Genomic DNA, 26533 nt, shown 5'->3' with positions numbered 1-26533 from the left:
GTTTCTCTGCGCTGCTGCCGCTGGATCCTATCAAGCTAATAGTGGCTAACTGCTAGCTGTTTCTGTGAGTGCACAGGATCGCAACAAGTTTCAAAAAGAAGGGTGACCGCTAGAGGGCAGAAACACGTGGTTCACTTCTCACTGTATTAACAGAGGTGGGAGAAGTGTTCAGATATATGTATTTATTTCCAAATTTATTTATTTATATATTTATTTATTCCTGTATTTATTTATGTATTGCCCTATTTATTTATACTTATGTCATGTTCCGTTCTCTACAACAGCAGGTGGCGGTACAACGGTTGTACCAGTGGTTGTACCCGACGTGAACAAAATCAACGATGAAGAAGTCTCTACGTCATGACGTCACATGATGAACAAACAACTGGCGCGCTGTACGTAAGAGCGGCGTGTGTTCTCTGCTGTCTTTCAACTGGAAACCACTTTTTCTGGTAAGTTTCTAAACTTCTATTTGACCTGTATGGCCGATCAAATAGCCACAAGGCAGCAGTATACACTTTATAAACGCCACAGTGAGAGTCACAGTTGTTTACGTTTGATCTTAGCTTGTTGTGACAACGTTTCCAATGTTGCGCACTTCTACTAGCTAGCACCGGTGAGGCTAAAAAGCTAACTCAGCATGACTGTTGTTGTCAGGAAATGATCTGTTTGTTATCTGTCATATACAAACACATCTTGACTCAGCTATGTTGAGAATAATACCTGCCATTTGTATATCAATGGACATACTCTATTGATACATATAGACAGCCACCTTGCACATCTGTAATTGATATCCCATCCTATGTGTTTCTGCTCCTGTTTTATAAGTCTATATTTGTGTTGCTGAAGTATTTTCTGTCTTTTATAGACCATTTTGATTCATCGAGAATACTTTTTATTGTGTATTCTTTTTAATCTTGTTATGTTTATACTTTATACAACACTGCTGCTGTAAGAATCTATCTATCCATGTATCTATCTATATATATATCTATCTATCCATCTATCTATCTATATATCCATGTATCTATCTCTCTCTCTCTCTACCTATCCATCCATCCCTCTCTCTCTATCTATCCATCTCTCTCTCTCTATCTACCTATCCATCCCCCTCTCTCCCCCTCTCTCTTTATCTCTCTCTATCTATCTAGCTATCCATCTACCTATCCATCCATCCATCCCCCTCTCTCTCTATCTATCTATCTCTATCTATCTATCTCTCTCTCTCTGTCTATCTACCTATCCATCCATCCATCCCCCTCTCTCTCTCTATCTATCTCTCTATATATCTATCTCTCTCTCTCTATCTGCCTATCCATCCATCCATCCCTCTCTCTCTCTCTCTCTCTCTCTCTCTCTCTCTCTCTCTCTCTCTCTATCCTTCAATATCGATATGTACAGTAATCACAGTTTTGTTTACCTCTACTGCTGAGGTAATCCCACATTTGGGTCAATAAGGTATATCTCATGTCATTTTGTCTCTAATGTCTGACTTCTGGATGTCTCCATAGAGTCAACATGGCGTCAGATGACATTGCTCTGCTGGCTGACGCTCTTTCAAAGACCCACGTCGGGGATGGAGAGTTGAGCTTTAAAGGCCTGGGACTGAAGCTGGACGACGCACAATCAGGTCAGATGTTCAGCTTTGTTTTTCTCATTGTATTCACCACACTGTGCATTGTTTTGTTTTCCTCACAAAATGTTTATTGGTATTTCCGTATTGAACAACAACCAAAAACCATGTACATCACAGACACATACACGCACACACCGTCAACTTGCACCACTATTAAAAGCATAGGCCTACAAATAAAATAAATAAATCATTTCACAGTTTCCTTTCAGAGGCAGTCCACATTCCCATCCCTCATAATGTGCATATATACGGCTCCCAGAGCTGAACAAAGTCCTTCCGCTTACCCTAAGCGATGTATGTCTAGACCAACACTACCAGAAAGTTCCTTCAACCAGATCCTCAGATGACGGGGCATCCGTACTTTTCCAACATAAAGCGATAGCCCTGCTACACTGTGCATTGTTGGCACCAGGGGAGTAACAGCCTGTTTCTGTGCTCTCTCAGTGGAGCAGCTGGTCCGGGACATCGAGCAGTTTCAGGGTCTGAGAGCTCTGCGTCTGGAGGGAAACACGGTGGGCGTGGAAGCAGCTCGAGCCATCGCCAAAGCTCTGGAGGACAAAGACCAGCTCCAGGTACTCCTCATTTCATACATCGCATTTACAGAGAATGCTCCAAACTGAGTACTGATGAACTACATGTAATACAACTAGTAGTTATACTACACTAAAGTAGCTTGCTGGTAGTTAAACTGCATTCTGAATTGCATAGTGATAAGCAGTATTTTTTGCGTGAAGTTAACTACCTAAAGATCAAACTGTTTTTAGCCATAACAAATAGGAATGTTTTATTTGTATTATGTGATTGCTTCTTCACTTTAATGAAACCCCTTTTGACCAGACTGTCATTTGAACTACATTTTCTTAGTAGCTTTTAACAAAATAAGATTGTTCACTAGGGTAACTATGTTGTAATTAAACTTTTTGTATTGTAAAGTCGTTTTCTTTAGCGTAGGTGTTACCCCTGAACGAATACATTTAATTTGGGCGCCAGACAGAGGAATATTTAATATAGCCAGCTGTAAAAAAAATGATATGTTTAAATGCGTAGAAACAGAGGGATAGCCCGGTGACCTAGTTACTGAAGTTTGCAAAGGAAAAATAATAATCAACCAAGTCACTTTCAACATAAAATGTCTGTATTTTTACCCCCAAATAATAATCAGTACATTAAACAAACAACTCATGTCATAGACCATTTACCAGAAACACTTAAATCCAGTAGATACAAAAACACAAACAAATAAGTCACATTAACATCACTGATGTGACTCCGAGAGCCTACGATTGTTTAAATCCTGGGGGTTGACTGTGAGTGAGTGGGGGGGGGGAAGAAGTCTTTTTTGTCCCTTGCAAAGCTGTTTTTGAATTCACTTTCTCAAAAATGCTGCCTCTTATTATTGCAAAAAGACACTTCATAATGTTTTCTCTCTTGTTAAACAATATTTTCTTTGTCTTTCAGAGATGCTACTGGAGCGACATGTTCACCGGGAGGTTGCGCTCTGAAATCCCAACAGCTCTGGTGAGACTTTCCGACACTGGTGTTTAAAATCCTCTGGGTTTTCAGGATTTGTTTTGTGATGAAGTGTTTGCTTCCCACTTGCTTAGAGGTCCCTGGGCAGTGCTCTGATGACTGCAGGAGCCCGGCTGACGGAGCTGGACCTGAGCGATAACGCCTTCGGGCCGGACGGTGTGAAGGGAGTCGAGCAGCTGCTGAAGAGCCCGTCCTGCCACTCTCTGAAGGAGCTGAGGCTCAACAACTGTGGCGTGGGCATCGGAGGAGGAAAGGTGAGATTGTTAGAATCACTCGCACCTCAAAGATTAAATGTAAATTGAACTTTTCCCCAAACAAACTGGAAGAAACAAGTCACCTGATTTATTATAAACCGCTGCGAAATTGTGCAGGTTTATCAACCTCACACTCAGGGACCTTTCGCTCCTTGCGACTCGTTCACAATAGGGCTGTACCCGAATATCCGAATATTCGTTCGTTGGAGTACTATTCGGGTTTCAATTACACTGCTGCACTGCGGCTACCAAATTGAATTTATTGAAAACTCCAATGTCAACGTCAGAACTTGTGCCTCTTCGGGGGGTGCTAACACTTAACCATAAACGTTATCGTTTACTTTCTCTTTCTTTCTATGTAGATATGACTTTCTCTCTGTCAATCTCGTCATGTTGTTTCCATAGCAACAACAACTTCCTGTCAACAGCGCTAACTCCTTCAAAGTAGAAGCATGTCCATACAAAATAGGAAGCCAAGCCAAATTACACTTAAGACATATACAACTGCAACGAAAGTAACAAACACAATGCAATATCCTTTTTAATTTCAAAGAACACAAATTGGGTTGTATACATTAACCTGTTAAGCCCCAAGGTCCCCGCCGGCGGGTACTTATTTTATTTTTTTCACGACACTGTGTCTCAGGGGATCTTAATATTTAAGAACCTATTAATGTGTTATACCAGACTAACGGGAATAATCTCAGCTAACTGACGATACAAACCATTTTTACCAAAACAAAACACAAGTCTCATAAGAAGCATCTAAATGACCCTTGAGTGAAAAATGCTAACCTATTACTGCACCGATAATCACTCCTAGCTCCCTTATTACTTATCCTAGGTGCACATCCGTCAAATATTCACTGCTGATTACTACCGAATATCCGGAGCCCGAAAAATGGTATTCGGGACAGCCCTAGTTCACAATGTCTGTATTTATTATTCATTACAATTGTGTTTAACTTATATATGAATCAGCCCTCCACCTTATATGTACATGCTCTAAATCTGCACCTTATCCAGAGACATGTATTCATTAATGTGCATTGATCTGATATGTGAAGTTATTGAAACATCATGCACTTCACTACTCTTTGCACTTTCTGGTCGGATGCAAGCTGTTCTCTGTGCAATGACAGTAAAGTAGAATCCTAACATCAGAGTGCATGCTGTAACAGTGCTGTATGTTTGATAGATCCTGGCTGAAGCTCTGATCGACTGCCACAGGAAGTCCTTGGCTCACGGATCTCCTCTCAGACTGAGAGTGTTCATTGCAGGGAGGAACCGGCTGGAGAACGAAGGAGCCAGCGCCCTCGCTAAAGCCTTTCAGGTAGAAAAGAAACACCCCTTATTCATTGATATTTTTTCAAAGCTTTGACTAACACTAGACTATCAAATCAGAGATACTGTTGAGGTTTTTGAAGCCTCAACAGTATCTGTAATCACAGGTGTGTACAATTATTATCAGTTAGGAAAAGCACACATACAATATTTATAGCGTGTGTGTCGAATGGAAAATGCATTTTGTGTTTTTCTCAACTGAAAATAATTATTCTTACTAACTGCAAATATTCCTGTATATATTATAATGGTACAGTTGACCCCTACATTATATTATTATTATATAATTAAGCAATAGCTCACGACAGGCCGTGGTATATGGTTATTATATCACAGTTAAGGGGCGTGGTTCGGCCCGACGCGAAGTGTGGCAATATGAAAGAAAAATACACACTCTAATTTAAATAGTTTTTATTAGTAAATAATGATGTTCAAAATAAAATAGTCCCTCCGTTGCCTTCTGCACAAAACCTAGTGCGAGGTGGTTGCTATGCAACAACACTAACAGCAAGCCAACATATTAGACAGAGAGCGTTGATCCATTATTTGGCTGTTTATTTACATTAATGTGTATGTTGCTGTTTATTGTGCACCCACTGAAAAACTGTCCAGCATCAGTAGCATGGCTTACGTGGTCACTTGTATAGGTTGAGGTTGGCCGAGGCTGTTGCTTGGCGTGGCGAGAATATTGCTCCACTTTCTCCGGTCCCCGAGATTGGGCTTCCAGTAGCTCTGGAGAGAGCTTTCGCACCTGTGGCCACTAACGGTCATCATTTCTCTGCTTTGTTTCAAGACCCGCATCAGAAAGCTTTTGAATGGTGGTACTTTTCCAGTTGGTCTACCTGCTCTTCACGTAGCTCTGCATGTCGTAGTTTAGGTGCTTTTTTTTCTGGAGATAGGCACTGCTAAATCCACTCCTACATAGTAAGACCCCCCCGGAGGTCGAAGTTAAGTAAGGGATAATGTGCAGCGAGGCGGTCATTATGGGTAAAAGAACACCCGACAGGCAGATCAAAAATAGTCCGTTGTTACCGTTTGAACTACGTAGCAACGGCAGGAACTGCTTCGATAGCGTTTTTGCGGACCTTTTTGATTACAGATTTGAAAACATCGTTGCTTACTTTAAAAGTAGTACAATTCATTATGTCAAACCTTGGAAAGTATCTAGATATTCCTGCCTTAAGGCCAAAGTAACTGGCAACTGAATATGTGTTGCCGTTTGATGTCTGTGTCTGGACCGCTGCGTAAAAAGGAGGGTTTCTGCCCCGTTACTTCTCCGCTGTTTCCTTCTCCCAGTTTGCTTTTCAGCCAAACTGTATACCGTTAAATCGAGCGGACTTCTTTCTGCAGATGTGAGCATCCTTAACAACGGTCAATAAGTCCTTGCTGCACATTATCCCTTACAAGTCCATCTTAAGCTTTGTTCGTTAGTTAGTTTCGTAACGGACGTAATGTAACAGTTGTAACGGTTGTAGCTTTTTTCAGACACGGAGGGATACTGACTTGTTGTGAAAAGTAACAACAATTCTACCCATGATATACGCTCATTATATCACGGCTAAGAACCAATCAGATTGCTTGATTTGACTTGTCCGTTTTATAATATATTATTAACTAGTAGTAGTGCTTTTTATGAATCTTGTGATGGACATCATTTCTGGAAAAGGCAAACATTTGTGGGCACTTTACATTTGAGAGAATTCTCTCTGCAGCCTGTATCTCCAACACTATATATATCACACTAAAACTATTTATAGTGATAATAACGTGTGTTTTTTTTGTCTCTCCCTTTTGAACATATCCAGAAAATAAAAACACGTGAAACTCTGACTAACTGTTGAATAACCTCATCATCTTTAGGCATCATTTTAGAAACGATTTGATAACCAGTTCATTCTTAATAACAATCTAACGAGCAGAATTGCTAAATATTTCCCACTTCCAGATTCTAAATATTTGCAGCTTTTCTCAGTTTTGAAATGTGTATGGCTGTATGTTTAACATCTTCGTCTCCTCTCTCTTCTGTTTGTCCTTCTAAGCTGATGGGCAGCCTGGAGGAAGTCCACATGCCTCAGAATGGCATTAACCACGCCGGAGTGATGGCGTTGGCTTCAGCCATGAGACACAACCCGGATCTGCGCGTCCTCAACCTGAACGACAACACCTTCACCAAGAGGGGAACCATCGCCATGGCGCAGGTGAGTCGTCCACACTTACCTATAGGTGGAAGTAGTGGAGTACAAATACTTTGTTACTGTACTTAAGTGCATGTCTCTGGTATCAGTACTTACTCCACTACTTATGACGACTTTAAACTTTTACTTCTCACATTTTGAACTCAAATACCTGTACTTTCTACTTCTTACATGTTGAACTCAAATACCTGTACTTTCTACTTCTTACATGTTGAACACAAATACTTGTACTTTCTACTTCTTACATGTTGAACCCAAATACCTGTACTTTCTACTTCTCTCATTTTCCAAACAGGCTGGTTCCTTTAGTCTGAATGTGTGTTTGCAGGGTGTCCGCGGGGTCTTAAAAAGTATTAAAAGTTGATAAATCAATTTAGCGAAAATTAAGGCTATTAAAAAGTATTAAAAAGTATTAAACGGCATTTTCCAAGGTATTAAGAAGGTTCACAGCAACGACAACATGAAACACCCTTTAATTTACTGAAACGACATGTCGGGAAACCCCACAAGGCGGCCCCATGCATAGCGCGCCGTAAAATGCTGCTTATTATTTTAAGTTTCGTTGCCTTGTTCCGCTCTGTGTGTGGGGGGGGGGAACTAAACGACTACGGTAACCGGTCCCAAGGTGGGTAGACCGGCATACGCAACGCTCTGGGGGTCCAACGGCTCCGTGTGTAAGCCCTATATGATCATTTTCTGATAACGATGAAATAGCCCGCCTCCCTCTCCCCACGTCTCCTGCTGCTGCTGGGCTGTCAGAAGAGGGGGAGGAAAAGAGAGGCAGTCACCGTTTTCTTAAATATTATTATATTATTATACAGATAACAGAGTCGTTATCAATTGGTTTTAAAGCTCAATAAATAACAAAGAAAAACCTCTGACCGGCACTTTTCTAATTTTGTACGGAAGATTTAAACTTTAACGGACATGTTGACCGGCGGAACATTTTTTTTACGGAAACTGCCGCGCGGTCCCCTCGTTCCTTGGAAGAGGCGGAGAGGTGGGTGTTTTTCATCTGCTGGTGGACTACCTGAGAGATACAGCAGGAGAACACGCTGTCCACCGCGGAGAATAAACAGAAGGGCAACCATGGCAACCATGCTCCGGGGTCTTCTTCCCTGCTTTGTGTGTATTTCGGGCGGCAGCAGCGCCACTTACAGGCCTGACATATGTACTACATCGTTTCCAGCATTTCCAGCGGTCTAGTGTGAACGGACACGTTAATGAATCGAATGCGTGTGAACGGAAGCCTTTTTTGCGTTTGCGTATGCGTTTTACCGTATGCGTCCTTGTGGGGCCGGGGTCTAAGCCAAACTATATCCGGTCACAGAGATCTGCTATTTTAAAGTAAAGTCAACACATATAGACCCTAAATATAGTCTATATTAAGAACGAGAAAAGTCTTAACATATATATCCTTTTTTGTAAACATATGACAAATGTGTGAGGGTGATGACGTGAGAGCATCCTCTATGTGCCAGGGCTTAGCCCCGGACAGCCCCAGCCCAATTTAACCCCTGGGTATTTGTGAGGGAGCTCCTATATGGCATTACCCCGCTGAAGCTCACCAAAGTTTAACATATTTCATAGTTCAAAGTTTTGTCAATTGTTTTGTTTATTGGTCAAATAATGGTTTCTAATGGTTTCTGAGGAGTTTTACTGGAATGAAAGAGCACAGAGTCTACAGAAGCAACAAAGCAGCATACTGCATTAAACCTGACCTTCACAGAGAGGTCGAAGTTCATGTGGAAAGGAGGCTTCAGTAGTCCGTCTGCACTCTGTTTAGTTTTGCTATCTTACAATCAATATAGTAAAGTGTGTTGCCAATGTAACCGGTTAGAACTCAAAGTTGCGATGAGGTCTTAAAATGTATGGAAAGGGTCTTAAAAACGGTCTTAAAAGGTATTAAATTTGACTTCAGGATTCCTGCATATACCCTGGAGGTGAAAAGGGGGGGAGGAGGGTTGCGTCGAGTCACCTGAAATGACAGCTGTCAGGGGGGAGAGCAGACTTAAAAGGGTTAACGGAGCGCTGTGATAGGCTCTTGGGAATAGAGCGAAGTGATTGGTCAAGCTGGGGAGTGACGCCCCCCCCCCCGAACAGTTATTGAGAGGAGAGAGAGTAGTAACATGGAAATAGTAAATGAATGAATAAAGACGGTCTTCCTGGTTGAGCTTGCGCTGAGCTTCATTAGTCTCAGATCACTTCCACATGTTCTCCATCAGCTTCGTATGGCACCTTGGACATAACACAAGAACAACATCCTGTTTTTGTTTTTGAAAGAAAAACCTTTATTAATGATCTAAACATTTAATTTAATCACACATCCCATCAGTAAAGTCTGTTCAATGATTTCATGATCAGTTTCACTTTCTCCACACCATGAATGTGTTTCATCTCAGCTATTTCAAACAGAATCAGACATGATGTCCTTATTGATTATTATCATGATAAGTTATGTTCTATAAAACATCAGAGTACCCACTTTCTATTTGGACAACAACAACAACAACAACAACAACAATTAGTCTGCAAAACCATAACATTTTATTTCCCAACCAAAGACTCTAAGCTATTTACAGGAGAATAATAAATGATGTACTTATTGATTATGATCATGGCAGTAAGTAATATCATTTTAAATAAACATGTGATGATGAAATAAGTGTTATATCCATCTGGGAACTCATGTGTAGTTAATTTGGGCAACAATAACATTTAATCTGTCAGAATAATAGATGTGATTATAAATGTCTCTGTTTTAGAAAGTGGAATAAAATGTGTACAATAAAAGAAGCTCTGCTGCTTTCTCTCTGAAGACTCGTACAAGAGAAACAACAACAAGAATCAAAAGAAATATCCAACACATATTTAGAACAAAGTTTAGATATCAGTTCAGGAGAACAAGGATCCTCCTGAGCAGTGACAGCCTCCATGGCTAACCAGACACAGGAAGGAGCCGGAAGAAAGTCCAACATCTACAGAACAACTCGTGAGAAGATGTTGAAGCCCCGCCCATAATGTTTGATTGACAGCTGATCTCTGCAGTGAAGACATGGACAATCAGTTCTGATGGGCACACGGTGAGTTTAAGAAGTAGAAGAGTTCCTTCAAGGACTTCAGGCTATTTGAGTTTACAAAACTCAGCAGTGTCTCCATGATTATAAGAAAGATTAACTCCAGCATGTAGCGGCTGAGTGAACTTGGTCTGCACTCTGTGGAGGAGAGTCATGGTTTCAGAGACGCTGTAGAAGGAAAGAATACCTGCTCTGTGATCCAGGTACACTCCTACTCTGGAGGACAGAGGACCTGAGACGGGAGTGTTGATACTGTTGTAAAGAAATGTATATCTGTTTTGGTTACAAACTAAGGACCAAGATTTGTCATTGTGTCCAAATAAACTTTCTCCCACTCTTCTGCTGATATTCTTGTATGCGACTGTTACATAAACCCCTCCCCCTCTCCACTCCACCTCCCAGTAACAACGTCCAGTCAGACTCTCTCTACTCAGGACCTGAGACCATGCAGTGAATCTGTCTGGGTGACTGGAATAAAACTGTTCTTGTTCCATGAATGTTGCTTTTCTGCTCCCCTCAGATAATACCACCCGTGTGTGTGTTGTGTTTGGATCCAGAGTGATCTCCTGTGAATATGTTAAGAACCCAGCTCTGGTGGTGGGCTCTGCTGCTGGCAGTAAAACATTCACTTCAGTCGATGAGACGTTTGTCCATTCCTCTCTCAGGACGTCCTGTAGTTTGTCTCTGACTGCTGACAGGGCCGCCGTCACGTCCTCAAAGTATCTCAGAGGACGGATGTTGATGCTGGAGGAGTGTGTAGCTTCACTGAGGGCTGGCAGTGAGGAGGGGTAGCTGAGCAGAAACTGGTTGTGGTCCTCTGTGTGAGACAGCAGCTTCAGCTCAGCGTCTCTCCTCTTCAGCTCAGAGATCTCCTGCTCCAGCTTCTCCTGGAGCTCTCTGACTCGACTCACTTCTCTCTTCTGCTGGGATCTGAGCTGCTGCTTCACATCAGAGCTTCTCTTCTCCATGAGACGGATCAGCTCAGTGAACATCTTCTCACTGTCCTCCACTGCTTTCTCAGCAGAGCCATTGACGGCCTCCACCTCCTGCTGAAGCAGCTTCACCTCCTTCTCTCCGTCCTGGATTCTCTGCTGGATGTTTAGTCGACTCCCCTCCAGCTCTCTCTGCCTCTCAGTCCTCTCTGCTGCAGCAGACACCGTGTCGTGGCCTTTGTGTTCGTCCACAGAGCAGAGATAACAGATACACTGCTGATCAGTGCGGCAGAACATCTTCATCACCTCGTCGTGACGAGAGCAGATGTTCTCCTGGAGCTTCTTGGAGGGCTCCACCAGCTTGTGTTTCTTTAATGGAGCTGCGTCATAGTGAGGCTGGAGGTGTTGGTCACAGTAAGAGGCCACACACTGCAGACAGGACTTACAGGCTCTCAGCTTCCTCCCAGTACAGACATCACAGGCCACATCTCCAGCTCCAGCATAGCAGAGATCAACAGGAGCAGGTGGGGGTCCAGTCTTCTTCAGCTCCTCCACTAAAGCTGCTAACATGGTGTTCTTCAGCAGGACAGGCCTCGGTGTGAAGCTCTGCCTGCACTGAGGGCAGCTGTGGATCTTCTTCTCATCCTCTCCGTCCCAGAAGCCTTTAATACAGTCCATGCAGTAGCTGTGTCCACAGTTAGTCGTCACCGGATCCTTCAGTAGATCCAGACAGATCGGACAAGATAACATTTCCCGGTCCAGCTGAACTCCTTTCTGCGCCATTTCACCTCTCAGTTGCAGCGAGTGTGTGAGTTTCACTCCCTGAAAGCTGAAACTAGTGACAGCTGATCTGAACAGCATGTGTGTGTGCAGTGAATGTGGCCTATCAGCTCTCGTTCTTTACCCACATGTTGGTTACACCCCTCCTCCTCAGTGTGGATCTGAAGGGGAGGAACCAGGAAATACAGAGTGGAGCTGGCTGTGTCTGAGAGCAGGAAGAAGAGGGAGGGCTCATCAAACTGTGATTCATTCCAGGAGGAGGAGCAGCGCTCAGACTCTGAACTACACAGAGCCTCGGTTACAACCTGCTCCTCATTTGAAAAGAGCTTTTAGTTGTAAAATAAGTTGGTAAACTTACAAAATCTGAAGGGGGTTAAATACGTGTTTCCTCCAGTGTAAATCTATAGCCTCAATGTCCTGCATAGCTGATTGATTTAATAGTTGGATGCAGGAGACTGAACCTCCTTCCTCACTCCCTTCCTCACCTCCTCCCCTCCTCATCTCCTTCCCTCCTCTCCTCTCAGAGGACCATCAGACCTCCACAGACCCCCTCCCTCTCCTCCCTGAAGACCCAGCAAACATAGCTCTGTTTGTGGACGTTTCTCCGAGCGCTGACCTCCTGAACGTCCTTCCACATGTGGACGCCTCTACCTCCCCCCCTCCAGAGTTTCCTCACCCTTTCTCCACGGCAGCCCCCACCCTAAAGATCCCTCTAAGCACCGCTCTGACCGGGGTCCCTGTTTGCGTCACGTTCGGTTCCAGTTCTACACCCCCGAACCAGAACCAGAACCCAGAGGAGACAGCAAGTGATCCAAAGAGACTAAGTGAAGTGTTTTGGCCGTGCTGCTTTCTGACAGAGGATCTGAGGGTCTCAACGTGTCTCTGATTTTAAATAAAATACATCTCTGCGGTCTGGTTATTATGTACTTTATAATTCTATCATCTTTATTCTCCATTTCATTTTATTTTTGAATGACTTTTTTAATTGTTTTTAATCTATTTTATTTTCACATTTGTATCAATTGCTTGTCAAACCCTTTGAAGTGTATTAGACGAGCTCTAAAAGGTTATCATTGTTTTAAATGTGATAATTGTATTGTTATTTTTAATTAACTTCCTTTATTCTACCTATTTCTATTATTAAGATTTAACGCGTGTGAACGGAAGCCTTTTTTGCGCTTGCGTATGCGTTTTACCGTATGCGTCCTTGTGGGGCCGGGGTCTAAGCCAAACTATATCCGGTCACAGAGATCTGCTATTTTAAAGTAAAGTCAACATATATAGACCCTAAATATAGTCTATATTAAGAACGAGCAAAGTCTTAAAATATATATCCTTTTTTGTAAACATATGACAAATGTGTGAGGGTGATGACGTGAGAGCATCCTCTATGTGCCAGGGCTTAGCCCCGGACAGCCCCAGCCCAATTTAACCCCTGGGTATTTGTGAGGGAGCTCCTATGGCATTACCCCGCTGAAGCTCACCAAAGTTTAACATATTTCATAGTTCAAAGTTTTGTCAATTGTTTTGTTTATTGGTCAAATACTGGTTTCTAATGGTTTCTGAGGAGTTTTACTGGAATGAAAGAGCACAGAGTCTACAGAAGCAACAAAGCAGCATACTGCATTAAACCTGACCTTCACAGAGAGGTTGAAGTTCATGTGGAAAGGAGGCTTCAGTAGTCTGTCTGCACTCTGTTTAGTTTTGCTATCTTACAATCAATATAGTAAAGTGTGTTGCCAATGTAACCGGTTAGAACTCAAAGTTGCGATGAGGTCTTAAAATGTATGGAAAGGGTCTTAAAAAAGGTCTTAAAAGGGATTAAATTTGACTTCAGGATTCCTGCATATACCCTGGTTTGGTGGCGTGATCATTATTATTTAGAGTCATTGCGTGCCTATTGATTTGAACACGATCCGTGTATCCATCATTTCCTGGTCTTCTCTAAAGAAGAGGGACCAATGGAAACGTTGTCATGTTGCCGTTGTTCAGCATGGAAACATTCATTAGCTAACAATGACATTATTGTTCTATTAATATAAAGGGAGGTCAGGTACTCTTTAAAACAGCTGCTAGTTACGGGTACTTTTTACTGAAGTACATTTCAAAGCCTCTTTACTTTTACTTGAGTAAAGAAGTTTAGTCAGTACTTCTACTTTCACCAGAGTATTTTTAAACACGAGTATCTGTACTCCTACTTGAGTAAAGGATGTGTGTACTTTTGTCCTCTCTGCCTAGAACTAGAGTAGATATTTAGCCAGTGTTTTTGACTGAAACTGTAATCCCCCCTGTCCTCCCTCAGGCTCTGAGGCACCTGAGGAACGTTCAGGTGATAAACTTCGGAGACTGTCTGGTCCGCTCTGAAGGAGCCATCGCCCTCGCTGCCGTCCTCCGAGAGGGACTGCCCGTCCTCAAGGTCAGTTCACCAAAACGACCGCATTTGTAAATGTCCGCTCTGCGAACAGGTAGATTAAAGTGCTTTCTCATGTTCCCTGTGTTCAGGAGATCAATCTGTCGTTCGGTGAGATCACGGAAGCAGCTGCTCTGGTTGTGGCTCAGGCCGTCAGAGACAAACCTGACATGGAGAAAGTGGATCTGAACGGTAAGAACTCTGACCGTGCGTGCGTCCGTCCGTCCGTCCGTCCGTCCGTCTGTCTGTCTGTCTGTAGTACTTCGAATCAGGGGGTAGCAAGCTCGAGTCCCACTGCAGTCAGCATGTATTGAATGTATGTAAGTTGCTTTTGGATCGAAGCGTCTAACAAGTAACATGGTGTGTGTGTGTGTGTGTGTGTCTAACAGGTAACTGTCTGGGAGAGCAGGGCTGTGACGCTCTGAGGGAAGCTATGGAGAAAGGAGACATGCTGGGGTCACTCAGGTTGTGTGTGTGTGTGTGTGTGTGTGTGTGTGTGTGTGTGTGTGTGTGTGTGTGTGTGTGTGTGTGTGTGTGTGTGTGTGTGTGTGTGTGTGTGTGTGTGTGTGTGTGTGTGTGTGTGTGTGTGTGTGTGTGTGTGTGTGTGTGTGTGTGTGTGTGTGTGTGTGTGTGTGTGTGTGTGTGTGTGTGTGTGTGTGTGTGTGTGTGTGTGTGTGTGTGTGTGTGTGTGTGTACGTGTACTGAAGCTATTCTCCTATTACTTTTCTTGAAAAACTTGAGTCTGATCAGCTGAATTATGCTTTTTCTTGACTTACTGTAGTGATGATGAAGGAGAACCTGAGGACGAAGATGATGATCCAGACGACCATGAAAACGAGGAGGAGGAGGATGATGATGATGCCAGTGACAATGAAGACAATGAGGACGGAGAAATCCTGAAGGAAAACGGATCAACGAAAAAAGACGATAGTCCAGAAAAACCTCAGAGCTCAGTAAGAAGACACAAAGTACATCCTGCCATCGTTTCCATGTGTACTTTAACAGCTTCGCTTGAACGATAAAGCTATTCTCATCTAGTGAAATAGAGAGGTGAAGGAATGAGTGCTAAATCCCAGGAAGGAGTCGGTATTCAGTAACTCAATGGTACTTAGAATGTGTTTTTTGTAGGGCCGTGACTCGATTAAAAGAATTAATGTAATTAATTACAGGCTTTGTAATCAATTAATCGCATTTTTAATCACATATAAATATTTGACCTGAGAACAGTGAGAAGGAATTGTTTTCACATGGATTTTAGTATACCATTTGAATAATGACTGAATACATAAGCTTAAGCGACAAAACATTGTTTATTTTTTTCAAGGTGGTACTTAACCAAGACCAACAGAAAAGTGCAATTTTTGCCATAAAGTGTAGCAATAGCATATTTAGGAATATAGTACATTTCAGAGATTCAGGTAGCCTATAGGTAGGTAGACCTTCTGTAAACTATAACACTTTGTTTTTGAAGTAAAACACAATACTTTCAAGTACATTCAGAACATTGGAAACCCTGACTATTAGAAAACATCTCTCTGTTTCTTCAGAGGCCATAACAGACTTTGTTGATTTACCAACAGTTGATTTAAAAAATCTAATCAATTTCAGTCCAACTCTCTCAATAACCTTGGCCGAAACAATAAACAGTTCAACATAAAGTGCCAGTTGCACCAACAACGTAATAAATAGTTCAACATAAAGTGTACCATTTAAAATAAAATAAAAAAGTTCCAGTGATTGACCTCAATCCCTCCTATTCTTCCAATATCCTGATGAAAAATAAAATCTCTCTGTTGCATAGGCCACTGTTTGATCAACGCGAATTGGGTGTGGGTCCTTGTACTCCGAGTCGGGCTAACGTCCACGCTAGCTTCCACGCTAGCTGCTATATGTTTTGCATTGAGGTGATACTTGAGGCTTGATGTGCCGCTGTGATATGCAAATTCCTTTTTCCATAATTTGCAAACAACCGTGCTCTTATCGACGCTTCCATCCGTCCGTTAATCGATTATTATTCGCCAGGGCTGCCGAATAATCGATTTTGATCATGGTCAGTTTCTGGCAACCCTACCTGGTACTGTAGTTCCTTTATAGCCTGATGTTAGCGTTTCACTTCTGGACATTACATTTAGGCTTAACCTTTTATAAAAGTGGTGTTCATATGTAGAGATGATCCTGCTGAACAAAACGTGTAAGTATCATAAATGTGTGTTTGCCAAAGATTTTATTTTCTGCAATATTCCAAAATCAAAGAAATTAGCTTTGACTAGGGAGCCCTTGCCCTTCCTGGTCAATTTCCAAAAAGACGTCACCACTACACAACTCTATTGTGATTCTGATTGTCTTTGTGTCGCCCTCAGGCAGAGATCATGTCCTTCCTCAGCTGCCCCTCAGCAGAGAAGCTGCTTCAGCTCGGAGAGACGAGGACAAACGTCCAGCAACAGGTGAAGTCATCTCAATATAAAGGGTCCCAGCAGGATGATCTTTAATAAAAGATGTTTGAGGATATGATCTGTTATTAAAACGTTATTCTCTCCAGGTGCGTGCGTCTGACCCTCACACGGCGGCTGAAATCCTCCTGAAAGTCTCTTCTCTGTACAGTGAGGAACCAGAGACGAAGACAGCCGTGCTCGAAACTATTGGTGAATTCAATCCTACTTTGTATTTGTAGGAAAAGGCTTCATCTTTATTATTATATAATATTTACTCACAGTGGGTGTTTCTCAATGTCGAGGATGCTTGCTTGGTAGCACATGTCTTCTGAGCGTCTTGCTTCAGAAGCGAGGCAAGAATCCTTCCTGGCATTCGGAAAACGAAGAGTGGAACAGGCGAGCAAGTGTGCAGGTGTGCGTCATATGAGAGGCCCCGCCTTACATTTTTCCGCCACAGATTTGGGGAAATTGGTCCGTGCGCAAAGCATTGTGGGGATTTTAAGACCGCGGAGTCTACACATGTGCAGCCTCGAAATTACTCCAAACGAAGTACGCTGGGCTCGGTAGAATTCCAAGTATGCTGGAGATTGGAACAGTCCTTCGGCGGTACTCGATGACGTAGCATGCTTGAAATAGTGGCTCTGGAGCATCCTTCCTCGACATTGAGAAACACCCACAGTCTTTGGTTGGAAAAAAGAAAAGATCTGTGATTCACAAACAGTCTTTTTTACTTTGGTCCGTTTTCTGATTGGACCTCTTTTGGCCTTGAACAGTTATTAAAATGTGGACTTTTAGAGTGGAAACATCTCTTTGATTGCATTCCTCCAGGAATTGTATTGATGAAAAATCTTTTTTCACCTGCTTTTAATCCTACTACCCATTTGTTTTCCACTTGTAGTTCAAACACTGTTGTTGTTGTTGATAGATGTCAGTCTGTATGCACAGACCCCTCCTCTCATTAACTCCCTCACTGTGTGTGTTACAGACGCTGTGCTGAAGAAGCTCCTCTCTGGATCAGACCTCTCGTCTTACTGCTTCCTCTCCACGCTGCTCGTCATGATGGGACTCCTCAAGGTACAAAACGGTCCCTCCCTAAATCTGACACAGACATAATGGGGTTAATGTACCCCGGGGCCATTATAGGAAAATTATCACTAATACAAATCCAGAGAGGGGTAAAATTCTGGAGAGAAAACCCAGAGAAGTCATAATTTCCCAGAGTAATGAATTAAAGGGGACCTATCATGCAAAATGCACTTCTTGATGTCTTTTATGCATAAAGATGTGTCCCCGGTGTGTCGGGGAACTCACGCAGCGTCAGAAAATAAAACCCCCTCTCTTTTCCTCCGTACCCAAATCTTTAAAAACGGGGGAACAACGGAGCTGATCCAGATTTGCGTCCAATATGACGTAATATCTGAAATGTGGACCCACGGCCCAATCAGAAACGTTGCTATCAGAAACATGCCCGACTGTTTTGGACGTAATATGGTCGGTGTTTACATTAGCATCGCTAACACTCAGAGCTAACCTGTACTGGAGAGCATGTGTGTGAAGAAGCAGGAAGTAAAAAGGAACTCACCTTGTGGTATAACCGGCAAGAGAGAAAGCCTTTGAGCTCCATACTGTTTCAGAGAGAATCCTTGATAATCCATGATATGGAGTTTCATCACGGCAGTATTTAGTTTAGACAGTAGCTGCCGGGTCCCGCATGAGCTCAGCCCCCTCCTCTTTTTTTATTTTTTTTTAAGCTTTATTCCCCAAATCAGCACTTTTGAAACAGGAAGTGAAATAGAGGGATATGAGGAATGGCTAGAATGGGTGATCTGTTTGGTATTTTGAGCAAAACACTTCATAGACATGTTTTTTTATATATTTGTATATATCTGAGACCTATGCTATTGCCTAAAAATAGCATGATAGGTGACCTTTAAAGAGGACCTGTTTTGCTTTTTGAGGTTTTCCCTTTCCTGTAGTGTGTTATCTAAGTTTAGAACCAATGTATGTTTCTTCATGTTTCTATCTGTTGTGACTTCAGGGCGAGGGGAAGGTGAAGAAGGTTCCGCTGGTCCCAGGTCAGCTGTTGTGTTTGGAGCACGCTGTGCAGCAGGAGTATTTCCCGCAGCACGTGGCCTCGCTGCTCCACACATTCACCTCCAGGTACGAGCTGCTTTAAACGTATTCTTTATTAGTTATTCTCTCACATTACCCTTTACAACCATTAATATTCCAATTTAGACAAACAGGTCACAACATGTAGAAGGTCTCAAATCCAAAAAATTCATCATACAAAACGTATAGAAATCGAATCAATAATAACACTGAGAACGTAAAGGTATAACAAAAATAAAAGATGGGTTATATATAAGCCAGGGGTGTCAAACTCAAATACACAGTGGGCCAAAATAAAAGATGGGTTATATATATAAGGTCATCCTACATATTAAAATAACACAGTCCAATATACTTAGGAAAAAATATCCATGTACTAGAATATTTCAAAAATAGAAATTCCTCATTTTAAAGAAGCCATATTTTATTATGTTGGGGTGTCACACAGTCCACTTTCCTTTTTAATCCTTCCATTATTAACTCCAGTGTCCTCCTATTACCTCCACTAATGGCGTCCATCTGTTAAGAGCATCTTTGATCCTGCAGTAAATGTGTAAACTACTGTCAACACAAGTTATTTAAAAGAGTTGGTAACCTTTTTGTACGTTGTTGTCTTTGTGAATGTGCAGAAACAGTGAAGCTCTGGAGTCCTGCAGCAGCGCCAGTGAGAGGCTGAGCAGCACTCTGGAGAAAAAGTGCCACTGATGAACACACACACACACACACACACACACACACACACACACACACACACACACACACACACACACACACACACACACACGCCTTAATGTCTTCGCCAACAGGTTTACACTTGAACAAGGGACACCTACGACCACTTACTGTTTCTCCACTTCTTATTTGTATATTTTATGAACACTGTCCAGAATGTCTTAGTTTTTATTTTTCTACTTAATACTTGTCTTGTTTTTTACAGAAATAATAAAAACATATTAGAAAATACACACCAGGCGACCTTTGGGTGAATGTGTAAAGAATGTAACCTGGAGCGGAGCTAACATTAGACCATGGCTCCTTTTTCGTAACATCTTGCCGTGCATTTAGTTCTCTTTCAAATTCACTGTGAAAAGAAACCAACAGTGTGTGTATGTGCGACAGGGAGAGCTGCATCTGCCAAATAGTTTTCTCGATTGGGTTTTTACGAAGCCCGACAGGTGCAAATGCGATATAACGGCCCCCAACTTCAGAAAAAAGGCAAATTAAAAAAAAACACAAATTTGCCAAAACTTGACCAAAAAACCAACTTGACCAAACGCAGAGCGCTTTTGCATCTGCAAGTGTAAGAAAATTGGGAACAAAACAATTACAAATATTTAGTTTAATATGAGATAACACAGAAAGCGAGAAACATTCCATCACCTAAACTAATGATTCCTTTAAAAAATACTTTGAGTTTATTTTACTCTCTATCGTTGCAGCTCTATAGACCTATCTACAGAGAACTCTGGGTGGAAACATCAAAGTTATTTCCAGGTGTCGATACATTTGGGATTTGTTCAACACATTTTGAGGGGAATTGCAGATATTCAGCATCCTGATACTACCACAAAGTTTGCTGTATTTTAATATGTATATCACCTCATATGCTGCTATTTTTTTGCTGTGAAAGCGTAGAGGGAGACGTAAATTAAAAGGACAATTATACTGAGTGTAAAGCTTACAATCTATATATCACAATTAAGAGCTGCCTTAATTTTGCTGTGTTTTACTGATGAGATGCAATCATTACATAAGGTCCAGTGACGTCAGTGTGCATCAGACTGTGAGCAGGAATGAGACACACACACACACACACACACACACACACACACACACACACACACACACACACACACACAAGCCTTAACACACAGCTGCATGTGTGTGTATACCCTGCACTGATCCCAGTCATAACACTGCACAGCTCAGGGGACCACAATCACTTTTACCTCTTCTTGTTTTTTTTATCCGTAAATATAATTCAAAATGTGCTCTTTTGTGACTTTGTGCTGCACCAATTCAGTTGCTTTGTGTTCTCTCAGATAGTGGTGTAAGGGAACATTTAAAGGTAATGGGGATTAGGACTTTAAATACTCTTCTGATTAACATTAGACCATGTGGACTGCTTTTTGTTTGGACAGGATAATGCTTGATGTGTTTTAACTGTCAGAAATATAACTAATCCAACAACCCTGACTCGTCGTCTGTGTATAAATGTGTGTGTACGGAGTGAAATGGTACACGGTTGTTTTTGAAGAAAGCTTAAAAAGATTACACGTTCATCCTAAATGGAGAATTTGGTGTGGAAATGAGGTGTAATATTCCTTTAACAGAATCCAGAGGGAGGAGGTGTGTGTTTGTGTCAGAGTAAGGTGGTAGGGGAGAGGGGGGGGGGGGCTGTCAGTGAATGAAGGGATAAACTGAGTTTGTTTTGGATGGGGCCGGGGGAAGAGCAGCAGAGGGCCGAGACCGTGAGAGAGTGAGCGGCCACAGAGCGACCAGGAGCCACAGCACGGTGAGTCTGTGCGTAAAGTGGATTAATTTGTCAACCAACAATAGGGAATTTATGTTTTTCAATACATTTATTTGAGTTATGTTGATGGTAGAATATGAATGCTTTGATACAACATGTTATGTTGTACTCCAAATTGCTTATTTATCCAATCATGTGGACAGTTTTATTGTGCGTATTATTGCGTAAAATGCAACATTTTGAACTGTTATCACACTCACTATATACTGGCTGTATATTGTCGTGGTTGCCACCTATAAGTCCAAATATAACCAATACAATGCTGTTATTTTTCCATATTAGATCATTTTGCAGGATTTTAACGTTCGAAGATATGTCAATAACCATCATCCCTTACCCTTTACGCACAGAAAACTAACACCATGTTTAGAATACGGTGGTATAATGCAGGTTCATTTAATCGTAAAAGCATTCAGAGGCGTTGGAGAGGAGTTTTCTCTTCGTACCTGGCCAGAGGACTCGTGTTTTTCAGGGGGAAACGCTCTGGCACCACACTGGGTGGAGAGACACTGCGCGTCTTTGTGCGCGCGGAGCGGCGGCTCCTCTGCGGTCAGCTCTGTATTTCCCCGGGGGCACTCGGACAAACAGACCGGTGCAAGGGGAAATTCCTCCGGCTCTAGTTTCTCCTCTTGTACCTCTTTGCTCCGGGGGTTTGAGGAACAAAACGAGGAAGGCTGTTAAAATACCCAAAAGGCTGCTGTATGGTCAGAGTTGTTTACATGCAGGTTTTTAAAGGAACTTCAAATATTCATAATTGATTAAATACCAAATATTTTCTATGCTCTCATTTACGCTGGATGAGTGCAGAAACATCAACTGTTCATCTAACAAAACTTTCCAAAAGTGGGCGTTTACATTTGTTTCTTCTAACAAAGTCAATTTAAAGCTTTAGTCATATCGCAACAGCTAAGTTTGGAAAATAAATGCAATTCAATGTAGGCTAATACAGGCTCTTCCAACAATGCAACATAACAGAATACCTAAACTATTAAATAATAATAATGATAACAATAAATGCAGGTTAAAAGATAATAAGGTAAAACCATGAAACAGTATACTGAAGTATTGTACACTGTAATACTGGGAGGATATCTAATATCTATTAAATAATATATATTAGGGGATAAACACATAATAAAAGAAAAATAAATCACTTTGTATTTTGGGAATGCAAGTTTTGTGCTCTCAAAGCATTGGTAACGTTTCGTTTTTTATGGACTAAATGACATACATAGTGTGAGGAAAACTTCTGAATGGATGGGAGTCAGGACTCAGAGAGACACGAGGAGAGCTGGAGCTTTGATGGCAAACACTGACGGTTTATTTGGAGCTTCGGCCGGAGAATTCACAAGACATGTCACGGGCCACGAGTTGACCACACGGTTGAGATGCCACAATCAATTCTGAAGAGCTCTCCTGTAGCTCCAGGTTTGAACTATCAGAGTGTAATAATCAACATTCTTCAATAGATAGACTAAACAGCTGAGGACACTGAATCACATTTGTTGTCGCTTATGGCTCGGGGTCATTACACCCCGAGAAGGATGTGTTCCAGGTGTCCCACAACAATAACTTTCTCTGACCGAGAGTAGCCCGGTCATAAACTGATAACAACAACAACAACTTGCAAGGGAAGCCCCTCCTTAAGGGAGATAACGGTTGGTCAGCTGTGTCAGATGGCGAAGGAGGACATGCAGGGCAAATTATTCCCCAACACATAGGCTAACTATATACGTAAACACTGAAGCAAATAAAACAAAAAAGTCAATTACAAGCTAGAAAATAACAGAAAAGTGCCTTTTAAAATGTAGATGTATAAAATTGATGCACAGACTTGGTGTTTTGCATTAATACAGCCATGGGTCTCCGTCAGCTTCATCTTTTTCAGGATTTGCTGCAGCAGGTTTGAGCATGGCACTGTTTCTCCGTGCCAACATTCGGAGACGTGTGGAGCTGTGCAGCTTTCCCTGTCCATTCCTGCGGATCAGGGCTGTTGATCCGACATGGGAATGTGGTTTTAAGTCATTCCAGTGGAGTCTGGCTCGGCCCAAACTCAGCAAAATAACTCTAATCCCCCCAAAAGTACAAAATTATGCAATCTGACACCTTCAATAGAGATTTGCGGTGTAGGCATATCCTGTAGGAGCCCCTAAATTGTTTCCTCTTTATATTTTGATTGTAACGGCATAGATAAAACATCAATCAGGCTACTCAGATCCTCTATCAAAAAAGGTATTCAATCACAAGAATCAAGATCCTGCATTAAGATGCTACTTCAGCAAAATAATACAAGTGTTATGAGCTAACGCTAGCCCCACTGTTACCGAAATACAGGTAGGTCAGTGTTAGATTGTCATTCCTTCTGCATTACAAGTGATTTGCCAATGCTTTATTATTATTATTATTATTATTATTATTATTATTACACAGTCTTTGGTTCGGACTCTTTTGTCTGTTTTCTGATATATATAGGCCACTAACCATGAACTAGAATGCTTATAATTATGTTATATTTGAACTTAAATTGTAATTGTCCTTCCCAGATGTTCTTCCAGATGTGTCCTCACCTCCTCTGCTTCCTGCTGCTGCTCTGCGTCCCTGACACACACTCCGCTAAATGTCCTGAGCAGTGTGTGTGTGACCAGATCCAGCTCACTGTGACCTGCAACAGCAAGAACCTCACACACATCCCCCCTACTTTGGATGAGGTCACACACACACACACACACACACACACACACACACACACACACACACACACACACACACACACACACACACACACACACAGCACTTTTCTTGCTAAAATCACAGCTTGCACAACCGGTTTTAATTTAGGAATCGATTATCTTCTTAATAGATCACAGTGAAATTGGATCTGCGTGGTAACGACATCCAGGAGCTTCCCTCCGGGGCCTTCAAACACACACCGTACCTCACACACCTGTCGCTGCAACGCTGTAACGTCCGCAGGGTGAAGGAGGGGGCTTTCCGTGGCCTCGGACGCCTCGTCTTCCTCAACCTGGCCAACAACAACATCGACATTCTCTACCAGGTCCTCACAAACACTCTCACACACACTGTACCAGGTCCTCCACACACACACACACACACACACACACACAAACACACACACACACACACACACTGTACCAGGTCCACACACACACACACACACACACACTGTACCAGGTCCTTACACACTGTACCAGGTGCACACACACTGTATCAGGTCCACACACACACACACACACACACACACACACACACACACACACACACACACACACACACACACGAACAAAATCATTTTGTACCATCATCTTCAGAATCAGATTCAGGTTTATTGTCAAATAGGTTTACACCAACACAAATTGGTTTTATTAAATAGAAAATGTGATAATGATCACTTCAAAGCCTAAGATCTTAGCAGTTTTAACATTTGTGAATGCCACTATGATTCAGAAGCATTTCTACACAGTATTGCTCCTTAGCTCAAGTCAAATGTCTGTCTCCTTCGTCTAACACATTTTCCTGGCACCACAGTGAAGCTTGTTGTGTTCCTTGTGAGTCCAGGAGTCGTTTGACGGCCTGTCCTCGCTGAAGCAGCTCCTGATCGACCGTAACCGGGTGGAGGAGATTCAGCCCGGAGCTTTCTCTCAGCTCGGCTTCCTCAACCTGCTCTCCCTCACACACAACCAGCTGGTGTACATCCCCAACATGGCCTTCCAGGTAACAAACACACCTCAAATATAGACTGTAACACACAGTGAGAAGTTTACACTGTGCTTTCTGCAGCTGCTCAGAAATACAATTAAAGATAGTGGATTGTGTTTTAAATTATTGAAACTGAATCCATACACTTTGTCACTGTATATGTTTGAATATTCAGGCTTTTTATTGTTGCAAAATGATGTTCTTGCACTAATCTATTCACAATTGTAATACCTTTTGCACTGTTTGTATGCAGCATTGTTGGAGGAGTCTGGGGTTTTATATTTTCATTGATAACAACCTGTTGCGTTGAATACGACAGTCTCTGAATCTTTGAAGCATTAAATATCAGACCTCCTTTTCTTCCTCCAGGGCTTGCAGAACATCAAATGGCTTCGTCTGAGTCACAACTCTTTAAATTACCTGGACACGGAGGCTTTGGCCGGGCTGTTCACACTCACACGTCTCAGTCTGGACCACAACGAGCTGCAGTTCTTCCCCACTGAGACCATGACCAGGTACAGCATGATGCTCCAAATAATAACACTAAATACAGAGGTGGGAAGTCGTGGAGTAGAAATACTTTGTTACTCTACTTAAGTACATGTTTCTGGTATCAGTACTTTACTCCACTACTTATTTTTCTGACAACTTTTTACTTTCACTTCTTACATTCTGAACCCAAATACCTGTACTTTCTACTTCTTACATGTTGAACACAAATACCTGTACTTTCTACTTCTTACATGTTGAACCCAAATACCTGTACTTTCTACTTCTTACATGTTGAACACAAATACCTGTACTTTCTACTTCTTACATTTTCCCAACAGGCTGGTTCCTTTAGTCTGAATGTGTGTTTGGTGGCGTGATCATTATTATTTAGACTCATTGCGTGCCTATTGATTTGAACACGATCCGTGTATCCATCATTTCCTGGTCTTCTCTAAAGAAGAGGGACCAATGAAGACATTGTCATGTTGCCGTTGTTCAGCATGGAAACATTCATTAGCTAATGTAGCACCCCTAGTCCTATATCATACCAAGAACAGAGGCGCTAACATCTTCCTAGGTTCGTAAAGTGGTATGCCGTGAATAACTCTGGGAAGAGTTAGATTTTAGTTGAAGATTTTACAATTTTATTGCCAGCAGGGTTCAACAACATTTCCATTAAATTGTGCCAACAATATGAAAAGGAATGAAAATAAAAAATAGAGCTCTTTACCACACAAATAGAAATAGTCTCTTCCCTTTGATCAAGAGAATTCAAATCAGTTCAGTTCTGTGTCTGTGTGTCTGTGTGTGTGTGTGTGTGTGTGTGTGTGTGTGTGTGTGTGTGTGTGTGTGTGTGTGTGTGTGTGTGTGTGTGTGTGTGTGTGTGTGTGTGTGTGTACGTACGTACTGCTATGGCTCTTCTACCCGGGTAGAGCTAATAGTGTACTGGTTCTTATCTGGATCAGATCAGTGTGTATTCAGCAGGATTCTTCAAATCACGCGTCCTCTGTAGGCAGGTCCAACGGTAGGCCACACCGCTTCCAACAACCGCTCACAGATTCACTGGGTTTGGCTCGCCATCAATCC

The 26533-nt window shown here is 42.2% G+C and overlaps 3 protein-coding genes across 3 annotated transcripts; 2 read left to right on the top strand and 1 right to left on the bottom strand.

The window, feature by feature from the left end:
- Positions 1 to 14: 14 nt before the first annotated feature.
- Positions 15 to 20895, top strand: rangap1b (Ran GTPase activating protein 1b). Its single transcript, XM_079658032.1, has 17 exons — positions 15 to 155; positions 285 to 452; positions 1515 to 1633; positions 2084 to 2211; positions 3098 to 3157; positions 3244 to 3423; positions 4622 to 4756; positions 6807 to 6965; positions 14054 to 14167; positions 14254 to 14353; positions 14551 to 14626; positions 14943 to 15114; positions 16522 to 16605; positions 16701 to 16803; positions 17579 to 17667; positions 18632 to 18753; positions 19335 to 20895. Exons 3-17 carry the CDS (start codon positions 1522 to 1524, stop codon positions 19408 to 19410), a joined length of 1710 nt encoding a protein of 569 aa, XP_079514158.1. The 5' UTR covers positions 15 to 155; positions 285 to 452; positions 1515 to 1521; the 3' UTR covers positions 19411 to 20895.
- On the bottom strand, positions 9230 to 11784 carry LOC307024164 (tripartite motif-containing protein 16-like). The gene has a single exon (XM_079658033.1). The coding sequence runs from the start codon at positions 11752 to 11754 to the stop codon at positions 10087 to 10089; it is 1668 nt and encodes a 555-aa protein (XP_079514159.1). The 5' UTR covers positions 11755 to 11784; the 3' UTR covers positions 9230 to 10086.
- Positions 20896 to 21125: 230 nt separating the features above from the next.
- chadlb (chondroadherin-like b) lies at positions 21126 to 25567 on the top strand. Its single transcript, XM_079656836.1, has 5 exons — positions 21126 to 21220; positions 23782 to 23946; positions 24099 to 24293; positions 24815 to 24970; positions 25325 to 25567. The coding sequence occupies exons 2-5, from the start codon at positions 23782 to 23784 to the stop codon at positions 25550 to 25552; spliced, it is 744 nt and encodes a 247-aa protein (XP_079512962.1). The 5' UTR covers positions 21126 to 21220; the 3' UTR covers positions 25553 to 25567.
- Positions 25568 to 26533: the final 966 nt, after the last annotated feature.

The sequence above is a fragment of the Notothenia rossii genome, assembly GCF_949606895.1.
Source record: "Notothenia rossii genome assembly, chromosome: 11".
Taxonomy (NCBI): domain Eukaryota; kingdom Metazoa; phylum Chordata; class Actinopteri; order Perciformes; family Nototheniidae; genus Notothenia; species Notothenia rossii.
This window is presented reverse-complemented; position numbering and strand designations above follow the sequence as displayed.